The following is a 20996-nucleotide window of genomic DNA, read 5'->3' as shown; positions in this document are numbered from 1 at the left end:
TCAGTGCCCATCACCCACACCCTTTCTGGCTCTCAAAATCTTACACAAATAGACACCAATTTCTGCATCATCGGGCCAGATTCAACTACCACTATTCTCTAGTTTGGCTTTTGTGGAATGTGGGAAATGATTACAGAAATGTGCCACAAAGTTACAAGGTGACCTAAGGCAAGTCAATACGCTTAGCTTATTAACTTAGGAAAATGCTTTTGTGTTAAAAAGCAAACATGTAATTCTCAACCATGTTAAGAATAAAATATGTTTCTGTGCAAGGAGAACACAGACCTGTTCTGCTCATGCAGCTGGTCTTCACGCTCCTCTCCTTCAGCCCTCTGTGCCTTCAAATCTGCCAAGAAGGTTCAAGGACTCTGGAGGAGATTTTGGAGGCATGCATAGGCAAGGAGAAAAAAAGATAAGGGCATGCTGTTCTAGCAGAACTCCACTCCTGCTTCTGTGGATTCTGTCCCAAGCCTTCAAAATGGTGGCAGGATTTTCTTTATTAAGGTACAGTGCCTGGATATCAGTTTCAAAAGTGAAATAATTGTCTGTTCCAAAGGGGATTAGCAATGTTTACTAATATTTGTTCTGTTAAGTCACCAGGGACATACTAGAAATAGCAGGCTTTATTATATTCTTTAAGAAATCTGAACCATACTTCAATGTCATATACAAATACTCACATTGGCACTCTGTTATGTGCATCATTATTATATTAGATTTCAAATAAGGTTAATTATTTTGTGATCTGATCACTCTAGCAAGGACACTGTATGGTGGCATTAAATACTTCCTGGTACGCTAGTAATACTACATTATATTATTTCAGGTTTCTGAGGTTAAAGCTAGCAATATACTGCACCACATACACATCAGAGAGCCAGGAGCAGCATGTTCTATCTCTGCAGAGATTGGGAAAGGAAAAATGCACTTCCTTTGCGCACTCATCCAAACAAAAGTAATTGAAGATGGGTAGCATAAATAAAGAAAAGCCTTCTCTCTCTCTCTCTCTCTCTCTCTCTCTCTCTCTTTCTCTTTCTCTCTCTCTTTCTTTGTAGTGGTCTGTGGTTGTGTGAGGCTTCCTCTGCACAAGTACAGGCAAATGGGGGTGTCTCTCATTGCTTAGCTTTGTGACCTACCGGCCATGTGGAGATGGTGCACGTGGCTCCTTCGCTGCATGGTGTGACTTTTCTTCGGGGGGGGTGGGGGTGGGAGGAAAGATCAACAGGGCTTTGCTCAGCTATGTTTCTTGCTAGCCATGTGGACCTGGTGTGGATGCCCTTCCTTTTCCCCTTGAAGGGTTAAAAAAAAGATGGCAGAAGGAACAATGAGAATAGCCATATTTGTTAAATGTGGCGAGTATGGGATTTGATAGAAGTATGTGTGGTTTCTGTATGTGAGAGAGGGGTAGATGTAGGTGTGGAGTGCAAGTGCGTGAGAGAGGCAGAGGCATTTGTGCCTGGTTGCATGTTTATGGTGAGTGCACATGAACGCTGTGTGTGCATGTGTTAGAGAAAGTGTGGTGTGTCCACCTTTCATATCTTTCCTGATACTGGAGAATGCTGTTTTTAAACAACAGCCTCATTCTGTGGGGGCAAAAAATAATCAGAACGGGCAGAACATAGTTGACTTCCCTGGTAAGGAGGGCGGGAGAGCAGCAATGTGCACACACGTGTAAAAAGGTTCCATACCTCTAGTTGCACCTGCAGCAGTTTTCCAAGTAGAGGGAGCACTTGAGTAGCTCAGAAAAGCAGGGATGGTAAGGGGCGGGGTGTTTGTGTGTGTGTTTGAGAGAGAGAGAGAGGTGCAGCAGCAATGGTGGTAGGTGCCAAGGTGGTGGTGCTGGACACCCTGAAATGGGGGTAGCTTTGGAGCAGCTGAGGTGCTCCTTGAAGCTCCCAAAGTGTCCATTGACATTGATTGTTACCATAATAGAAGGCAGCACTGAATCTTAGACTGAGTTATACTGGCACAAAAAATTATCAAAATGTTTTTTAAAACACTTCTGTTAATTTACTCATTACACTCTGAACCTTCAAAACATTCTTTGAGTAATAGAACTTAAAAACAACAACCAGGACTATACTTTTGTGAGACCTTTTGTGAGAATGGTCACAACATCCTTACAATATAGCAAGGATTGTGGTTTGAAGTTTCTGCATGCTCTCCCTAACAAAGTATGCACCGTAATTATAAGAACTGGCAAAATGGTATGTTTTCTAATGAAAAATTCCTCAAAAATATTACTTGGTGTGAGGAATACTATTTTAAAAAAATTCTGAGTGTCTTGAATCCATTGTTAATATTTTAAAATTTCCCTTTCTTTTTCCTTTAGGTAGACAATGTTATTAGCCCAGATAAATCGAGACTCTCAGGGAATGACAGAATTTTCAGGAGGGGGGATGGAGGCTCAGCATGTAACACTCTGTTTAACAGAGGCTGTAGCTGTGCAAGGTGAGTAATTGGATTAATATCCCAGTGCCAATCAGTGTGGCATTCAGGACAAGAAAATGGCTATCTTGATTAATTTATGAAGCATACTATGACATTTTGGGTTTTGAAATGCATCACATAAGATAATTGGAATCTATAGCAAATGCCTGAACCATTTTTCCTTGACCCTAAAATTTATTTTCTATAGTGTATACATTAAACAATCATTACGTTGTGGACAAATATGTGTTATGAACATCAAGTAATGCTGAGAATTTTGTTGTTAGATGGAGACAACTTGGACAACATGGAAGGAGTAAGCTTACAAGCAGTTACGCTCTCAGATGGGTCCACAGCCTACATTCAACATAACTCTAAAGGTATACTTCGAGTTTAAAATTGCTACAACCAACTAGCTGTTTAATCAAAAACCAAATAATATCATAGATGTTTGCCATTTCATACCAAGATCACCTTACAAAGATGAATTGTGTTTCTATGTAAATATCAATACAGGCTTGAACAGAAGATCACACATTTTTTTGTCTAAAGGTAAAATTCAACTGGCGCACTTGTTCTCATGGGAAGGGCTGTGCTAATGGGAGGGGCAGTTTTTGCCAATTCACCCTTCCTCCTGCAGTCCCCTGTGCCATATTTCAAGCTGCTCTGGAGGTACCCCATCCCACTTGAATGGATATTCAGGGGAACTACAGGAGAAAGGGGAATTGCCTCCCTTCTTTTTTCAGTTTTGTTATTGTTTATTAAATTTCTATACTGCCCTTCATCTGAAGATCACAGGGCAGTTTACAATATAAAAACACAAGGTGTCCACTAGTCAAAAGTCCTTCCGGTGATCAGAGGGGCACAGCTGGATTGTACTCATTTTTTAATACAGAATACATTTAATACATTAGTTGTTAATACCAAAGACACAACACCCTTGTATCTGTGCTCATGGTCGCAGACGACTCTTAATGCCTGCTCCGTGTCTAAACAGGCATGAGAGAGAAAAGTCTCCATAAGCAAATATCTCTGGACTCACTGTTTAATCATTTTAAATAAGTAGAAAACAAGTGCTTAACGTACATACCTTTAGAATGACTTGGGCTACACTTCTGTACACACCTACATGGAAGTCAGTTTCTTTGAACTTCATGGAATATACTTCTGAGTGGATGCATACAGTGTTGCATTGTAGGATACTGATCCTGTACTCAAGATAGTAAATGGGCCTTATCACCCTGCTCCAAAACTTGGAACATGTTTCATTCCCTGAAACAAGGCAGCAGTCATTATTATCTGGTGTGTTCAGGAAAAGCTTTCTATGGTGCAGGTGAGCCATACAAGGATCTTTTATAGTGCAAGAAATACTGGAATACTAGCACATACTGTGGGATGCTAAGGATAATGAGAGGGGTTTGCTGCAAGCAAGACCTTGAAATGATGCAGATGTGTAAAAATGTACCATGGTATTTTAAGGGGCAGGTTTGTCCTGCTTGAATTGTATAAGATGCTACTTTAGCTGTGACCTTTGGAATGTGTTGATTGTTTTATATAAATTTGTTTGTTATAAAATGTAAATAAAAGAAAAAGAAAATCGCTTCTGCATGTGGTTCACTCTTTCTTGATTGAGGTTATAGTCACTTGAATTTTTAATGTGCATATATTCCAGATGGCAAATTAATGGACGGTCAGGTGATTCAGCTAGAAGATGGCTCAGCTGCCTACGTTCAACATGTTCCCATGTCTAAAAGTAGTAAGTATATTACAGTGAATACAAGTTTAAAGCTGTTGACATAATGACAGAGTGCAATATAATAAATGATTTAATTGTAACTTTAAAATTAAAATACTGTTATTTTTTGAAGTTTACTCTTTTTAGCAAATTTATTTTCTAATGGTGATAAAATGTTAAAATTGGTTTTGCAAATCATAAATGCATTAAGTAATTGAAGTGAAATTTTATTTTCCTGATACAGGAGATAGTCTTCGTTTAGAAGATGGACAGGCAGTTCAGCTTGAGGATGGAACTACAGCTTTCATTCATCACACTTCAAAAGGTAAAATGCATTTGGAATAGTCATTTCTATTATGTTTAATTTCCAACTCCACATTGTTGCCAACTAACAATAAACAAATAACTGAATCATTTTTTGTCATTGTCTTAAACATTATATAATAAATTGTCAGCTGCTTCAATATTCAAACCTTTTGTTCCATACAAGTGAAGGGAGGTTTCAAAACAGTATTACTTGATTAACCATGTTCATCCTTTGAAAGAAATACACACAAAAATGTGGTCTATATGTTCTTTGTTGGTTGGTTGGTTGGTTTAAATATATAATGCTGTATCATAGAAATATATCACAGCAGTTTACAATATAAAACCATGCAGTAAAATCATAAAAAGTTAAAAGCAAAAGAATTAAAAACAAGCATCAGTAGATAATTATGAGGAATATACTCTTAATTGCCTGCATAGGCCTGGTGGAACAGAAAAGGTTTCAGCAGGTATTTAAAAGTTGGCGTACAAGGTGCCCATTGAATCATTGGTAGCAGGGTGTTCTTTTTTTTTTTTAAGAATAATTTTTTATTAACTGACCAATCACATCAAATCAAACCAAATTACATAAATTCCAAATTACACAGCTGAATTTTAAATTTTTGTTGGGGGTACCCATATTTCAAGTTCCGAAGGGATCCAATCAACTTCTTGCTTCTTACTGCTGTTTTAATGTCCACAAATCTAACCTTATGATGTTCACAGTACTATCCAGTCCTTTCTTATTATTTTTCCACATCTCTTGTTGTTATTTTCATATATTTTTCCTTTCTCTTTGTGACCTCTGATAGTCTCTGCAAGCTGGTTAGAACAGTTTGTAATCCTGCGTGGATATTATTTTTTTTATCCAGTAGCCATATCCAGACGTTTTCCATATAACATCACTTCCATACATCAAAACAGTTTTAGCATCATTAATCTTCTCCAATCTGCCTCCATTCTCAAAACCTCTGAGGAGATTCACTAGGAAAGCAGTCTGAATACAAATCCGTTCTTCCTCCCGGCTATAAATCCTTTGGCAAGATGGCGACTCCGCCATTCCCTAAAGCTCTTATTGCTTCTCGGTCTCCATAAAGCATACTTTTGGTTAAAGTTTATCTCCACACAGACCTTAATCATCCTGCTTGGGTCAGTTCAACTGACGGTTCTATGGTAGCAGGGTGTTCCACAGAACTGGGCTGATGACATTTCAACAGTTTATATACAATTTAATTACAATTGTCTCTTGTCTTTAAATAATTTCTCAGACAGTTATGACCAGAGTGCCCTGCAAGCTGTACAGCTAGAAGATGGTACCACTGCTTATATTCACCATACAGTGCAGGTTCCACAATCAGATACCATCTTAGCCATTCAGGCTGATGGCACAGTGGCAGGCCTTCATACGGGAGATGCTACTATTGATCCAGATACCATCTCTGCTTTGGAACAGTATGCAGCCAAGGTAAATTTGAAGGACACCTAATTTTGTATGGTATTTGCTCTGTGAAATTTAATAGAACATATAATCAAACTAAATGTTTACTACACTGGATGGGATGAGAATCAGATTGATTCAAAGCAAAGCAAAAGGCAGGTTGGCTGTAATCAAAGAGTAGACAGTAGGAGAGATGATTAAAGGCAGAAGAAAGTATTAGATTCCTTTGAAGCTAGTGAGAGATGGAAGTTGATGACAGACCTTTATCTAGATGGTGAAGAAAAGTAACACATTCTGTTAAAAGTGAAGAAGGTATTTGACTGAAAGTAATAAAATCTAATTTAGTGAATGTTGAGAAGTAGTGCAGCATGTGAGGCAAAGTGAAAAGTAGGAGGTACTGCATTTAGGAGGAAGTAATTCTAATCCTTGACCACTAGTGGGGATTTCCCAGCACTACCCAGGATTTTTTTTAAAAAAACAATATTTTTTGTCTTTTTAAAATTGATAATGTAATTTGGGAGTTTGGACCCATCACACCAAAAATCAGGTGAAGTCATGCCAAAGTCACATTTTGGTCCGCCGTCTTGCTTTAAAATGGTGCCTGACATCCAAGCTTCAACAAAGACTACTCTCCCTACCTCAGGAATCATCATGCCAAGTTTGGCAACGATATCTTGAGTGGTGGTGTAATCTGTGCCAAAAAATGAATGGAGTCACAGTTCAGTCCGCTGTCTTGATTTAAAATGGCCCCTGGCATCCAGACAAATGAGTCCCACCCTGGGAACCCTTGTGCCAAGTTTGGCAACAGTATCTTGAGAGGAGGCCCAAGTGATGTTTCGGTTCACCATTTTGATTCAAAATGGTGCCCGGCATCTCATAGCTTTATTTCAAAATATATTTCTGCTTTTTCTTTATTTTAGGTGTCTATTGAAGGAAGTGACAATGTTAGTAGTACTGGGATGATAGGAGACAATGAACAAGATAAAAAAATGCAGGTATGTATTATGATATAATTGAACTGAGTTGATGCGTGGGGTATAAATATTCTTCTTCATAAGCTGCCTTATTTCATTTTGAATGTTTCTCTTTCTGTATCTAAGAAATGCATTTTAGATTGGCTATGCTATCAAGTATATTCCTCCCAGAGTCATCTGCCTCCTGAACTATCTTGCAGAGAATAAAATCCACCTAACTAGAGGGGTTTTAATCATTTGGATATTGAGAAGCATTGGTGGAAAGGAATTGGCAGCAGGTTACCTTTTCCTGTTCCCTCATCTCCTTGAAAAGCCTCTCCAGCATAGGGGGACCACAGTGAATGGGTTAAGCTGCAATGTTTGGGGAAGCTGCTAACTGAATTGAGGCCCCTTCTGTGTGCAGGAGGGCTGCTCATAAAAAGGTGTCTCCATCCAGTTGGTTTATGAATAAGTTGGGCATATGCAAAATAAGATGGGCTTCCTGCACCTCTAACCTTCAACATCGTTTTTTTTTTTTTGACACTATGAATCTGCTATTGGGGTCCACTGAAGTGCTAACGAAATAAAAATATGATTAAATTTCAAAATGACTTCAGTTTAACATTAAAAATAACTTGCTTTGGTATCACATTCCAAAAGCTTTGTCTAACACAAAAATTATAGGGGTAGACTTGGCCCCACAGTTCTAATTTTTCACTTGTGCCTTTTGATATATTATCAACTTAATCTGCAATGCTGGGTTTAGTACAGCTTGAGCTGGCCAGCACAGGTGGGGCAGGGTGGCTATTCTGCTGGGCTTTCAGCAGGCACAATGGGGATCTCTACAATGGCTGAGCACCACCACCAATGGGGCCTTTCAGAGAGACAATTCTGCCTCATCCTAACCCTCTCTAGCACTGTGGCTCGGGGGTTACCATTACCCTGTTTGTGGAACTTACTTCCAAATAAACCAGCATAGGATTGTTCAGAAGAGGTATTTATTTGGAGAGAGAAGTTTCATTGCCAAAGTTATGTCAAAACTAAGTAGTGAGGAAACTAAATGAGTGTTAATTAAAGTAGGTGAAAGTGTTTGAAGTATTATAAGTTATGAGTAATTACAGTAATTACTGTACCTTGCTTATAACAGCAGTACCCTATACTTCCATTATTAGATGCACACCTGGATGTGCTCTTTCTCTCTTTGGAAATAATTCTGTTTCTATGAAAGAAAGGTACCGATATATTTGTAGTCAAGCAAACACACATTCTCTTGACAGTTAAAAACAAATCTAAATATAGAATGCAAGAATATGCAAGGTTTTTATTTATACCCCACTCTTCTGCCCATAGGCACCTGGTACCATTTCACAACAGAAGAAATACAAATCAGACGATCACTTTTCAGAGCAATTCTTGCCCTGCCAGGGGATGATCTGCTGTATACAACAGACCCTGCCATACCCTGATCAGGGCTGAAATGGGGGTCTTTTGGGTGGGGGCGTTGCTGTGTCAACTCCAGGGTGGTGCAACAGAGAAGCCTTGGATGCAGTTGTCAATACAGTTGTGTAATGCTTCTAAATACCAGTTGCTGGAAACCACAGGAGGGAAGAGGGCTCTTGTGCTCTGGGCCTGCTTCAGAGATTCCTACAGGCATCTTGTGTGGCCACTGTGAAAACAGGAAGCTGGGCAATTGGCCTCATCCAGTAGGCTCATCTGATGTTATGTTCTTACGTTAATCTTAGCCCTCACACTATCTCAACATTGCTTGAGAGAAGAATGTAGGTACATGAGTTAAATTGACAAAGGATTTATAGTATGGTTATAAGCAAATTTCCCTGAAGAGCTGGTGATATGCCATGCTACAGATCTTTTAATATAATTCCTGGGATTTTTTCAACATTTCAAGGAGCTCATAGCAGTGCACCCCTATACACAGCTAATTGTTTTAGAATTTAGCAATTAAATCACTTGGGAAACGCAGATATCCACATTTCATAGAAAGTTTGATGTTTCAATATATGTCTGAAATGTTCATGATATCATTTCTTTCATCTTAGATTGTCTTGCAAAGCCATAGCACAAGAGTGACAAGTAAATCACAGTCAAGTGGAGACAAGGCTTTTCGGTGCGACTATGATGGATGTGGAAAACTGTACACCACTGCTCATCATCTTAAGGTATTCACTGAAATAGTATCAAAGCTTTCCAATTGTTTTTGGCAATATAATGCTGGCCATAAAGTCATGCAATTGTATATCAATTGGCCAGGTTGCAGTCTGAATTTGTGTCCCTAATACCACTTATACCACTGACATGTTAAGTGGCGCAGTTTTCATTGTTTTCTCCATTTGTGACCGTATTTGACAGATGATTATATAAAGCACAATAATTGTGTATTTGTATCTGTGTTTCTGACTGAGACTCTTTATGTCTCTAGCTGCTCTGGGTAATGGGGCTGTGGTCCAAATGGAATAATTTTGAATTGCTGATAGTTTTAAAGGAGTTGTGTGTTGTGATAGAGCTTCTGATTTTGTTTGCTCCTTCAGCTGGTAACTTGCAAACAAAATAATGTGAATATTTTAAACCTGGTGCCTCACAATGTATATTTAAGGCATAGAGCTTTTTTGCTAGTTCTGTAGAGGAAGATGTTTTCTTGATTTGGGGGCAGAGGGAGCTATCTTTCCTTCTAAATATTTTGACCACAACATTGTTATGATTGTCCCTATTTTTAAAAACCACCAAGTGCCTTCCAAGCATTCTTTCATACACAGTACTTCTGTGTTTTTCAGATAGCAACCAACTTGCACAGGGGACATAGGTCTGGCATAGCTAATTCCTGTTGTCAGGCATAACCAACTAGATTTCTGCTGTGGCCTCCCACCGCTCTGTACAAATAAGATTGAATATACACTTTGCTCATGTCTCCTGAGCAGACTTCTACTCAGGGGAAAGTCCCTCTGACTTTTGGTGATTCCTCCTTCCCTCTGCAGCCTCTAGTGTCACCTCCCACACTGTTGTGTAGGGTTGGGGCTCTGTGTGGAGCATTATGGGAGGTGGCAAGGGGAAGGAGGGAACCGGCAAACGGTCACTTGCCCACCATCACCACCAACAGGATTTCTCTGCTGGAGCAAAAGCTTTTGTGGGCTGATTATATGTCTATAAGGACTCTTTGAGATGACTGCCTCATAGGGCCCCAGTTATGGAGCAGTGAAAACTTATATTGAAAAATGCATACCACAGCCTGAAATGATTGGCCTTTTTCAACAGGTACATGAAAGGTCACACACGGGAGACAGACCATATCAATGTGACCATCCAGGTTGTGGAAAAGCATTTGCAACAGGTAGGGTTGTGGGATTCCTTCATGCCCCCCACCTTTAATTTTTTTAAATGAGAACTTGTGACTAGCTTTCTTATAGATCGACTGATGACTTTTTGCATGAATGAAAAGAATACTAGAAGAAATTGCACATGTTTAGTTAAGAAGACATACCTGCTTATTTTGGGGACTTTTAGATATACAATAGGTTTTGTGATTGAGTAAATATATGTGTTATGAAGACTAGGTTAAGCATTTAACTTTTAAAATAGTTTATCATTCAAAAGGAGAAGGAGGTATTTCAATGATACAGGTCTTCATAGAGGAAAACAACATAAAAATAGATTATGAAGTTTTCTAGATATAAAGCCATTCGACTTTAAGGGGATGATTAACCACTAATTAATACTACAGTAAAATTTATATTCTGAAGCAGTTTGCCTGTAGGACTTAAGACAGCAGAGAAGAGTCCTTGGGAAGAAAAAGCAACACCACTGAGCTAAAGGAGCTCTGTTGGTCCAGAGCAATGATGTAACTTTTGTAACTTTTCTCCCCAAAGACTCTCTTTCTGCTGCCCTTCAGACCTTTAAACTGTGGCACAGATCATGTTCTACTCCCTCCATTTATCTGCTTGCCCATTGATTAAGATAAGAAATATGGTCTAGGAGACTGGTCAGAATGGAGCTCTTGTAAGAATTGCTTTACACAGGACGTTGAAATGTGTGAATTAGGTACCAATCTGGTCCTTGGAGGGAAGGGTAAAAAAGTAAAGCGCTGGTTCCACACATCTGTACCAAACCCAGAACAAAAATTTGTTTACATTACCCATAATTGACAGAATTTTCCATTTGATAATGCAAGAAAAGAAGTGATAAAGTGACCGTTTCTGAATTGCAAACACATGTCTTCCATTTTGCTAGTGTGAAATAAATAGATATAAAACATGGAGATCAATGGAAAATAAAGTCTGTGTAGAATTAAAGATGTTTAAAATTTGAGACAAGATGGTTATGATCATCCAGATAGTCTTAGATTTTAAAACATTATTTATATTGTATTTTTCAAGGTTATGGATTAAAAAGCCATGTCCGAACCCACACTGGAGAGAAGCCATATCGGTGTTCAGAAGAAAACTGTACTAAGTCCTTCAAGACTTCAGGAGACCTACAGAAGCACATCAGAACACACACAGGTACATGGCATATTTATTGTAGCCATTGTCTATTATTCTGATAATAACAGTTCATGTATAGAAAATGGAGGGTTTTTATGAATCTAACTTATTGATCACAGTTTGACTTCTGCAGTCATGGTAAGCATGCTCTCTGTTGAGCTCTTAACTGGTCTAACAATCTATTTTGAAGCCTTCAATATTTTGAAATTACAACTCCTTCACTCTTTACACAAAATATTGAACAAAAATACTGATATTTCTGTAGCTGTTCTGACACTAGCAAAATGTGCTCTGTATAGATAGTTTTGGTTAAAAATCTAGCTGCTGCATTTTGCAGCAACTGAACTTTCTGTCTCATAAGTACCATATTTTTCGCCCTATAGGACGCACTTTTTCCCCTCCAAAAATGAAGGGGAAATCTGTGTGCGTCCTATGGGGCGAATGCAGGCTTTCACTGAAGCTTGGAGAGCGAGAGGGGTCAGTGCGCACCGACCCCTCTCGCTCTCCAGGCTTCAGGAAGCTATCAGCAAGCCTGGGGAGCCCGCGGGAGTTCCCGCAGGGCTCTCTAGGCTGCGGATAGCAGCCTGCTGCCCTGAGCGCGGGGCGCGTTCAAGCAGAGCGCTCCGCGCTCCGGGCAGGTATCCGCAGCTTAGAGAGCCCTGCGGGAGTTCCCGCGGCTGGGGGGGGAATAAAATTTTTGTTCTTTATTTCCCCCCAAAAAACCTAGGTGCGTCCTATGGGATGGTGTGTCCTATAGGACGAAAATACGGTAACTATAAAAACATAATGTGTGAAATGGCATGTATTCTTGAATCTAAAACTTTACTCTATTTTGCTGACCGTAGGACAAAGTTGCTCATACAGTCTCTGCTGAGCAGTGCACAAGATTGCAGAGGTCCTGGCACTTAACCAGGGTTTGTGTACCTTTGGAATGAGGCATGCTAGAGACTGTAGTATCTTTAAGTTTATTTACACATATTTATACCTGAGCTTTGATGGAGGAGGGAGTGCAGAACATTACATCCCAAGAGTGTCTCTTGTTGCAAGCTTTAGTCCAGAGCAGAAGCCAGTCTTTGCATACACAGTGGTACCTCGGGTTACAGACGCTTCAGGTTACAGACTCCACTAACCCAGAAATAGTACCTCGGGTTAAGAACTTTGCTTCAGGATGAGAACAGAAATTGCACCACGGTGGCACGGCAGCAGCAGGAGACCCCATTAGCTAAAGTGGTACCTCAGGTTAAGAACAGTTTCAAGTTAAGAACAAACCTCCGGAACGAATTAAGTTCTTAACCCGAGGTACCACTGTAGCCTCTCTCAACCAGCCCTGCATGTAGTTCTGGCCCCTCCCTTCTTCCCCCAAGCCTTGTGTAAAAGGGGGCATTTTTTCCTGTGGTGACATCATGTCCCCAGGCAACCTCCCCCTCCCATCTGCTCTACAGATGTTGTAATGCAACTCCCATCATTCCTGACGGTTGGCTGTGCTGACTGGGACTGATGGTGGGAGTTTGAGCCCAACAACATTTGGAGAATCCTAGGTTCCCCACCTCTAAAGTAACCATAACCCAGCTACTTGCTTTCTGAAAAAAGTGATAAATATCAACGGCAGGATTTATAAACCGGTTGTGTGACATTCTTCTGGACGTTCCATTCCTTATGTTTAAAACTGGAAAGGGTGTTGCTGGGCGGATCTAAGTCTGTTTCACTTGTTTTCTGCCTGTAATTTGATACACAGCATTAAGTAAGGATTACAGAAGCTATGGCAACATAACACTATAGCATGTACACTTAAAATCTCATACATCTGTTTGGCAGAAAACTGACAAAACATACTAAGGAGTGATGTGCAGAGGGTGTTTTTCCCCCCCTACCAAAAAGCTAATAGTTACCTTTCTGAATAGTTACCCTTGAAGGTTTTTTAGCTTCCAGTGTTGTATAATAGTGATGGGGTATTAGATAAATATCTCAGTAATACATTGAATTATAAAAATTGTGCTTTCACCCATCCCTCTTAGGCTTCTCTCTGTGGCATGAAAGTATACAGAGATTCGACAGTTCTTAGCAAAAGCACATGAGAAAATACAGCACATCAGCATGAGGGTACGCCAGCAATATAACATTCATTGAAGGGTTTTTAATATTGATCAGTATAGCCATATTTAAGATAGTTGTGTGTAAGTTAAACAGTAGGGAACAGATGCATTTTTATTTTTAGAATTACTTCATAGGTGAATTTGATACTAGACATTTGAACATGTCTAGTGGTATACTTACAGGTGAATAACTAAAACTTTACTTCATAAATTCCAGCCACAATCCAGAGAACCCTAAAGCTAGCAAAATGAGTCTCTTTGACCTTTTCTTTCTCAAGCAGCAGCTCTCTATACTCCATGACGAAACACTTTTGAAGCCTTGGGGATATTCAGACATTGTGGTGGAGTGTGGCAGAAGGGGGGGCGGGAATCGATTATTTGTCTGGGGGTGCACAGTCCCATAAACTCCCTGAATTAGCACTCTGGATTGTGGTTTGTATCTGAAGAATGTAGTTTCCTATATAACTAGCAAACTGAAAGGCAGAAATGCCAGCGTTTGTTAAAGAGCTCCCTGCGTTGCATAATATATACAAAATGTTTTGCCTTGAGGGTATCCCAACTGCCCTTTTCAAAATGTTTTGTTGAGTACCAAAATTACCTTTTGATTGTTTTTATGAATTATATATTATGCATTCACAATCTGAATAATGATGTTGATGGGCTGTTGCAAATACATACACTCAGCAGCTTCTAGTGGGTTCCTACCCTTTGCGTGTCGAGTGAGAGTAATGATGCAGAAGCAAACAGTAGCACACCCTGAAATTCCTCCCCTGTTGCTTCAACTGTTTATGGTTCTGACCCTGCAAACTTAAGCTTCCCCAAGTTTAAAAAGTATGTTTTGGTATAAATATAGTTACAAATCAGGCATTAGAAACAGATATTCACCTAAATCTCAGCCAAAACGTATAGCTCATAATAAAAATAGACAAAAGAAGAGAAGATTGGAGGTGCTGCTTAGTAACAAACTTACTATGAATTTTTTAACATATAACTCAGTACCAGTTTTTACATATAACTGAAGTGAGGGAGTCGTAAGATGCTTTAAAGTAAGTGTACTGATTAGCCAATTTCTATTTTTGTTTTCCTAGGTGAAAGACCTTTCAAGTGCCCCTTTGAAGGATGCGGTAGGTCATTCACAACATCGAACATAAGAAAGGTTCACATCAGGACACACACAGGGGAAAGACCCTATTATTGTACAGAGCCAGGATGTGGAAGAGCATTTGCCAGTGCAACTAATTACAAGAATCATGTGAGAATACATACAGGTATCTGAAAAATAGAATTTTTCTTATAATAATTTTAGATGTGACAAAGACTTCCAGTTATAGTTTTGAAAATGTATCTATTTATTCTGTGTGGGACCTATTCTGTTTTGTTCAACCTATACTGTGCTGCTTTTGCTTGGAATATTTTTGATTGTATAAACTGTTTTAATTGTATTATTATAGTGTAACGCATCCTGGAACATTATAGCGAAGGACAGGCGAGAAATTTTATAAAAAATAGAATTCACATAGGTTGAAATTGCATGTAATGTTAAGCAGACAGTTTCAAAAGTTTCTTTAGCACTGGCCACTTCGTTTCTTGAGAAAACTCAGCCACACAGGTGGGAATGGGGCTTTCATCCTTTGCTCCCCCTACTGGTTTCCCAACAAAAATCTTCAAAGTTGCTGTTTTCTCCAAAGGGATGGTTTTCGCCTCACCCCAATCCAGTTAATGACATAGTTTGGCACCTTGGATTAGACCTGATCTGACATAGGGCAGCCCTGAACCAGGTCCCAAACCGAATTCAGGAGAGGGGCTTGTATAGCCCTGAGTTTAATTAGTTTTAAAAATACAAAAATCCCTGTATAAACATGTGTTTGGCATAAGGAGATAGGGGTAGAAGGACAGACCAGAGTCTCTGCCTTTGTCTCCTTTTCACCACCAACCGCGTTTAAAACCCTGGTGAAACATGCAGTCACCCAACCACCACCACCCCTTTTGATAGCTGTCTAAACCAACTTGGGACAAGCCCTTGATTGGCCTGATTCAGTTTGGGATCTGGGATTTGTCCAGAGCTGGCACACAACCCTACTGTTTACTGAAAAATAACCCTCCTTCCCACATGTCAATAGAGAGGGAGGGAGACCAAAAATACTTTTAAAATTGTATGATTAACATAGCAAGTAGTTTGGTCCCATTTCTTGTTATGATGAGCCCACAATTGTTCTTCTAATTCCATAGCTCAAGTACATTCTTTTACATATTTGGCATTCAATAATCTTTATATTTCTCAAATATTGTGAGTGGAGGTGGCAGTAGAGACAGAGGTTATTTTGCGTGTGTGTCCTTTTCAGTTAAAGGAACAATAACATTTTAAATTGTGCACACATCCCATATAACAGACTTGCAGATCTAATAAACAGAACAGTGTTTGGCAATTAGATGCATTGTCATGTGCTAAGGATATTTTGTAACAGAGAAAGCATCTCTGATAATGAATAGTCCAGCTGCCTGATTGTATAGAAGGGGCGGGGCTGTAAGAAAGCTGCTTCCGGCTGCCATTAGCTGAGTTGCTGTGATTTAAGGGGTGCTGTTTGCCACTGGCTGTCCTTTTCTGATCCTGTAGTGTGGTAAGGCAAACAGAAGGTTAGGAAAGAAGAGACAGAGTAGCCAGAGTGTAGGAAAGCAAGGTTAGAAGATGATGATGATGATGATAATAAATTTATTATTTATACCCTGCCCATCTGGCTGGGTTTCCCCAGCCACTCTGGGCGGCTTCCAACAGAATATTAAAATACAATAGTCTATTAAACATTAAAAGCTTCCCTACACAGGGCTGCCTTCAGATGTCTTCTAAAAGTCTGGTAGTTGTTTTTCTCTTTGACATCTGGTGGGAGGGCGTTTCACAGGGCGGGTGCCACTACCGAGAAGGCCCTCAGCCTGGTTCCCTGTAACTTGGCTTCTCGCAGCGAGGGAACCGCCAGAAGGCCCTCAGCGCTGGACCTCAGTGTCCGGGCGGAACGATGGGGATGGAGATGCTCCTTCAGGTATACTGGACCGAGGCTGTCTGCTCTAGAGAAAATAGCAGAATTAGAAGTCTGCAAGGGGTTGGAAATAGAAGTGATAGAAGTGACAATCCTTGAAATGAAAATGGTAAGAGGCAGAAGTTCAAATACTGATTTGAAATACCCTGCCAAATCTTTGGCTGCACCGTCTAATAAATATGAATATAATATTTCCAGTAGAGGGAGAAAGATTTGCCAGAATACCAACATACAGATTGCAAGTATAGGAACTACTTCCTGTTCCCATATGCAAAAGCATTTGGACCACTGTCATTTTTAATATACTGTATTTTTCGCTCTATAGGACGCACTTTTTCCCCTTCAAAAATGAAGGGGAAATGTGTGTGCGTCCTATGGAGCGAAGAAGCCATAGCCCCGCGACCCTCTCCCGGCTGGAGAGGTGACGGGCGGCTATGGCAGGAGCCTCTATAGCTGCGCCTCACCTCTCCAGCTGGGAGAGGGTCGCGGGGCTAAAGAAGCCCCCCGGGACCCTCTCCCGGCTGGAGAGGTGACGGGCGGCTATGGCAGGAGCCTCTATTGCCCCTCGTCACCTCTCCAGCCGGGAGAGGGCGCGCACGGCTAAACAAGCCCCCTAGGACCCTCTCCCGGCTGGAGAGGTGACGGGCGGCTATGGCAGGAGCCTCTATAGCCGCGTGTCACCTCTCCAGCCTGGAGAGCGCGCACGGGGGGCTAAAGCAGCCCCCCGCGACCCTCTCCCAGCTGGAGAGGTGACGCATGGCTATGGCAGGAGCCTCTCTGCTGCGCGCCACCTCTCCAGCCGGGAGAGTGAGCACGGGGCTAAAGAAGCCATAGCCCCGCGAACCTCTCCCAGCTGGAGAGGTGACGCGCGACTATGGCAGGAGCCTCTCCGCTACGCACCTTTCCCCGCTCCCCGACCTGCTCTTTGGGGCTGGTGGTGGGCTTCCCCCTGCCAGCCCCAAAGAGCAGGTCGAAAGGAACCTGAAGCCTGACTTCCGGGGTGGCGTCATCGGTAATGACGGACTCCCTCTGATCCGGAGGGACTGGCTCTACGGAAATCGGGTCTGTTCTGCTACGGCGAAGCGGGGACCCTTTAAAAAATCACAGGCGGGTGAAGCCTGTGACCGTGGGACTCGGCGGTCACCTTTCGCGCCCCCCCCCAATTTGTAAAGGAACCCAATTACGGGCTCCGGAGCGAAGCGGGGCAAGCGGCGCGGTGCTGAGAGTCAACTGCTTCTTCCGTGGAGCGAAGCCGCACAGCCGTTACCGGAGAGCGCTACCTTTTTCCTGTGACAATCTGGCTACAAAAACAACTACCCGTGAGTAGGTTAAATTTGGACAATTGGACTCTAAACAATGACCCGTGAGTAGAACGGAAAATTGGACTAAGAAATTCCTTTTAATTTGGCACTGAAGCGGGAAGGTCTAAACAGGAAGTCAGCCTTCCGCTTTTTGTAGAAAGATTAAAGCAAAGACATGGCAAGAGTTTAGAAAATCGTTTGTAAAGGATCAACTTTCATCATTTAAAATTACTGAACCCCCTTTGGAAGCAGGAGAAGAGGGGGGATTTTTTCTGGACTGTTTAAACCTGCAGAAGAGAGTGTAAAGAAAAGCAATTTTCCACCGTCTTGAACCTGGGAGCGGGGTGTCAGGACAGACGTTTTCGGGAAGTTCATTGACTATAGACAAACGTTTTTGACAGATAGTTAAAAGAAGAGAAACATAGTGATTCCATTGTTCTCCTTCGCAGTTAAAAGGAACAAAATATTGACAAAATATCTGAAAAAGGAAACTTTGTTGTTAGATCTGCTTTAAAAAAAAGAGAGAGAGAGAGATGGATACACATAGAAGTTCTTCCCCTAGAGGGAGCTTGTGAAACTGTTATTAATCTGAACTGGGGAGCTTTGCAGCTGCAATAGATTAAGATCGTGGGATCAGACTTTGACCTTGCACAACAATGTACTCGGAGGCTCTGGTGCGTGCTTTCTGCAAAACAAGTGCTTTATTGGAACAGTTACATGAGAAGACGGATTTGATGACTAATGCGATCAGAAATTTTGGACAGGTAGTGGGTATCTATATAGAACCCACTCAGGAATCAATTCAGGAGTGTGCTCTGACAGATCAGATGAGGGAGGAGGTTGTGGCTGGACCTCGGGAGGCAGAGATGGAGGGAACTGTGGCCCAGCAGGAACATGAGTTGTTGGATCTGACAAATGAACCTGGAAAAAGCCAGATTTGGAGAGATAGAGTCTTGTTCGGCTTGGAGATGGGGGGCTGGATAGACCCCCCTATGCAGGGATGTTTTGAATTTTCAAATCTGGCGTTGGGCCGGGAGGAGTTTAGAGTTGTGGAGGTCCTCAACCTTGGAGGGACCTTGAAACATGCTTTTAAATACCACATGGAGTTCAGTGTGGACTATGGAAAAGGGGCTGATCTGTCGAGAAGGGACTAAAATATTGTCAAGCTGGAGTCTCCACGAGTGAAAGGAGCAGAAGACAAAGTAAAGTACAGGTATAAATATGAAGAAGATCTGCGGAAGGGACGTGGAAGAGACTTAAGGGCCTCGGACATAAGGTTACCAGGTTAATGAACTAGATGGATGGGATAGAAAGGACTGACAAAACCCGAGACCAGGAGGAAGAGACGTTGGATGAAGATTGGAAGAAAGTTTCAAAAATTCTATTTAGGAATGTTTTGTAAAATTAATGAGTATTAGAAAAATGTTGGAACGAAATTATTTGTCTTTAGCAGAAATGTTAAAAAGAACTATGTAAGAATATGCTATGGTTATGAGAAATTGGTATAAATAAGATTTAAGTTTTAAGTTCTAGGGTTTTTTATGGTAAGATAAGGCTAAAATAGATTAAGGTAATTTAATGACAGAATATTATGAAAAATGGAAAGGATTTGCTGAGATAATTAACAACTAGAATACAAAAAAGGGAGGTGTGAGGAGGTCGATGAAATAAGGTAATGACAGTTAAGGATTTGAGAATACTGGATCTGCTTTTAATTTTTTTTGTTTATTTCTGCTTTTTGATTTTGATGTGTTATGTGTTTTGCTTTTGCTTTTTGATTTTGACTTTTATCGATTTGTATTGTTTAATTGTTATCTGTTTTTTTCTTCTTTTCTTCTTTGTTTTTTTTTGTAATCTTCAAATTCTCAATAAATATCATTTAAAAAAAAAAAGAAAGGAACCTGAAGCCTGGAGAGCGAGAGGGGTCGGTGGGCACCGACCCCTCTTGCTCTTCAGGCTTCCAAGGTAGCCACCTGAAGGCGACTGAACGCACCTTAAACGGCACCTTGTTTTAGAGGGGGAAAACAAGAGGGGGAAAATTCTCCCCCTCTCTGCGCAGCGCCTCCTGCCGCTTCGCTGAAGGGGCGCTGGGCAGAGAGGGGGAGAAATTTTTTTTCTTGTTTCCCCCCCCTCTAAAACAAGGTGCGTCCTATTGTCCGGTGCATCCTATAGAGCGAAAAATACGGTAAGTATCAGTGATACAAAAATTAAAAGTGTTGCAGTGCAGAGTAACTTTTACTTGTCAATGCCTTTTTCACATTCCATACTGAATCTAAAGACAAATTCTAAAGACAAAGACAGTCACCAAAGTTTATTTGGTATAAATAATCATCAAACTGAGCTATGCTGTGGTTCCTAATTTCTCTGTTGAATTAGAGGTTCTCTAATGAAATATCACATTTTTATGCCATTGTTAGGATAGTTGCAAGATTTTCTAAAATCTTTCTAAAACAGCATATTCTGTTCTCCTCACTACTTTTGTCATCTTTCTTTCTAGGGGAGAAGCCGTATGTATGTACAGTCCCTGGCTGTGATAAACGTTTTACAGAGTATTCCAGTTTATATAAACATCATGTTGTACATACACATTCCAAACCATATAACTGTAATCACTGTGGGAAAACCTACAAGCAGATTTCCACGCTTGCGATGCACAAGCGGACAGCACACAATGACACAGAGCCAATAGAGGAGGAGCAAGAAGCATTTTTTGAGCCACCTCCAGGTATGTGACTATATCTCATATTAGCAACCTAAACTGTTACACCTTTCAAAGACTTCTTTACATCTTAACCAGAGGAGGAACTAAAGCACTGAAACTAAGGAAGTTAAAAAAACTTTATTTGTACTTAGCAGCAAGGGTTTGTTTGTTTGTTTGTTTGTTGGGTGAGGTGTGAAGTGGTAGACAATTTAGTACTTCCAAAGCAGTGCCTGCTTCCACCAAACTGGTTTTAGATCATATTGTGTTTCTTTTTGTCCTTGTGATGCAGATTCTTTGACCTGTGTGGCCTTCTATTTTGAATGCCCCATATTTCAAATCCGGTAATGGGTGTGTGGCTATTCTGCTCTGCCTTGTTACACTAGCCATTACTTCAATATACTAAACTAATGCTTACATGGAGCTGTCCACCACAACTCCAAGATGTCTTTTAGGAAAAGTCACTGCCAGTTCAGCCCCATCAATATTTTTGTTGTCTTGATGTTTGTTACTTTGC

At 40.8% G+C, this 20996-nt stretch overlaps 1 protein-coding gene across 6 annotated transcripts in view; it reads left to right on the top strand.

The window, feature by feature from the left end:
- ZNF143 (zinc finger protein 143) overlaps positions 1–20996 on the top strand; it is a 28472-nt gene that overhangs the window by 3715 nt on the left and 3761 nt on the right. For 3 of the 6 annotated variants that reach the window (XM_081013229.1, XM_081013233.1, XM_081013232.1), the window contains exons 2-12: positions 2333–2451; positions 2718–2810; positions 4103–4186; positions 4404–4490; positions 5740–5936; positions 6830–6904; positions 8920–9039; positions 10130–10205; positions 11248–11373; positions 14537–14716; positions 20279–20506. In XM_081013229.1, the coding sequence (XP_080869355.1) occupies positions 2340–2451; positions 2718–2810; positions 4103–4186; positions 4404–4490; positions 5740–5936; positions 6830–6904; positions 8920–9039; positions 10130–10205; positions 11248–11373; positions 14537–14716; positions 20279–20506 (1378 nt within the window). In that variant the 5' untranslated portion in view covers positions 2333–2339. Of the gene's footprint in view, positions 1–204; positions 505–826; positions 956–2332; positions 2452–2717; positions 2811–4102; positions 4187–4403; positions 4491–5739; positions 5937–6829; positions 6905–8919; positions 9040–10129; positions 10206–11247; positions 11374–14536; positions 14717–20278; positions 20507–20996 lie in introns of those variants that run through there. The other 3 variants (XM_081013230.1, XM_081013231.1, XM_081013234.1) reach the window with 3 other exon arrangements.

Source organism: Podarcis pityusensis, assembly GCF_964106645.2.
Source record: "Podarcis pityusensis genome assembly, chromosome: 1".
In the NCBI taxonomy this organism is placed as follows: Eukaryota; Metazoa; Chordata; class Lepidosauria; order Squamata; family Lacertidae; genus Podarcis; species Podarcis pityusensis.
The sequence above is the reverse complement of the archived record's forward strand: the minus strand, read 5'-3'. Positions and strand labels throughout refer to the sequence as shown.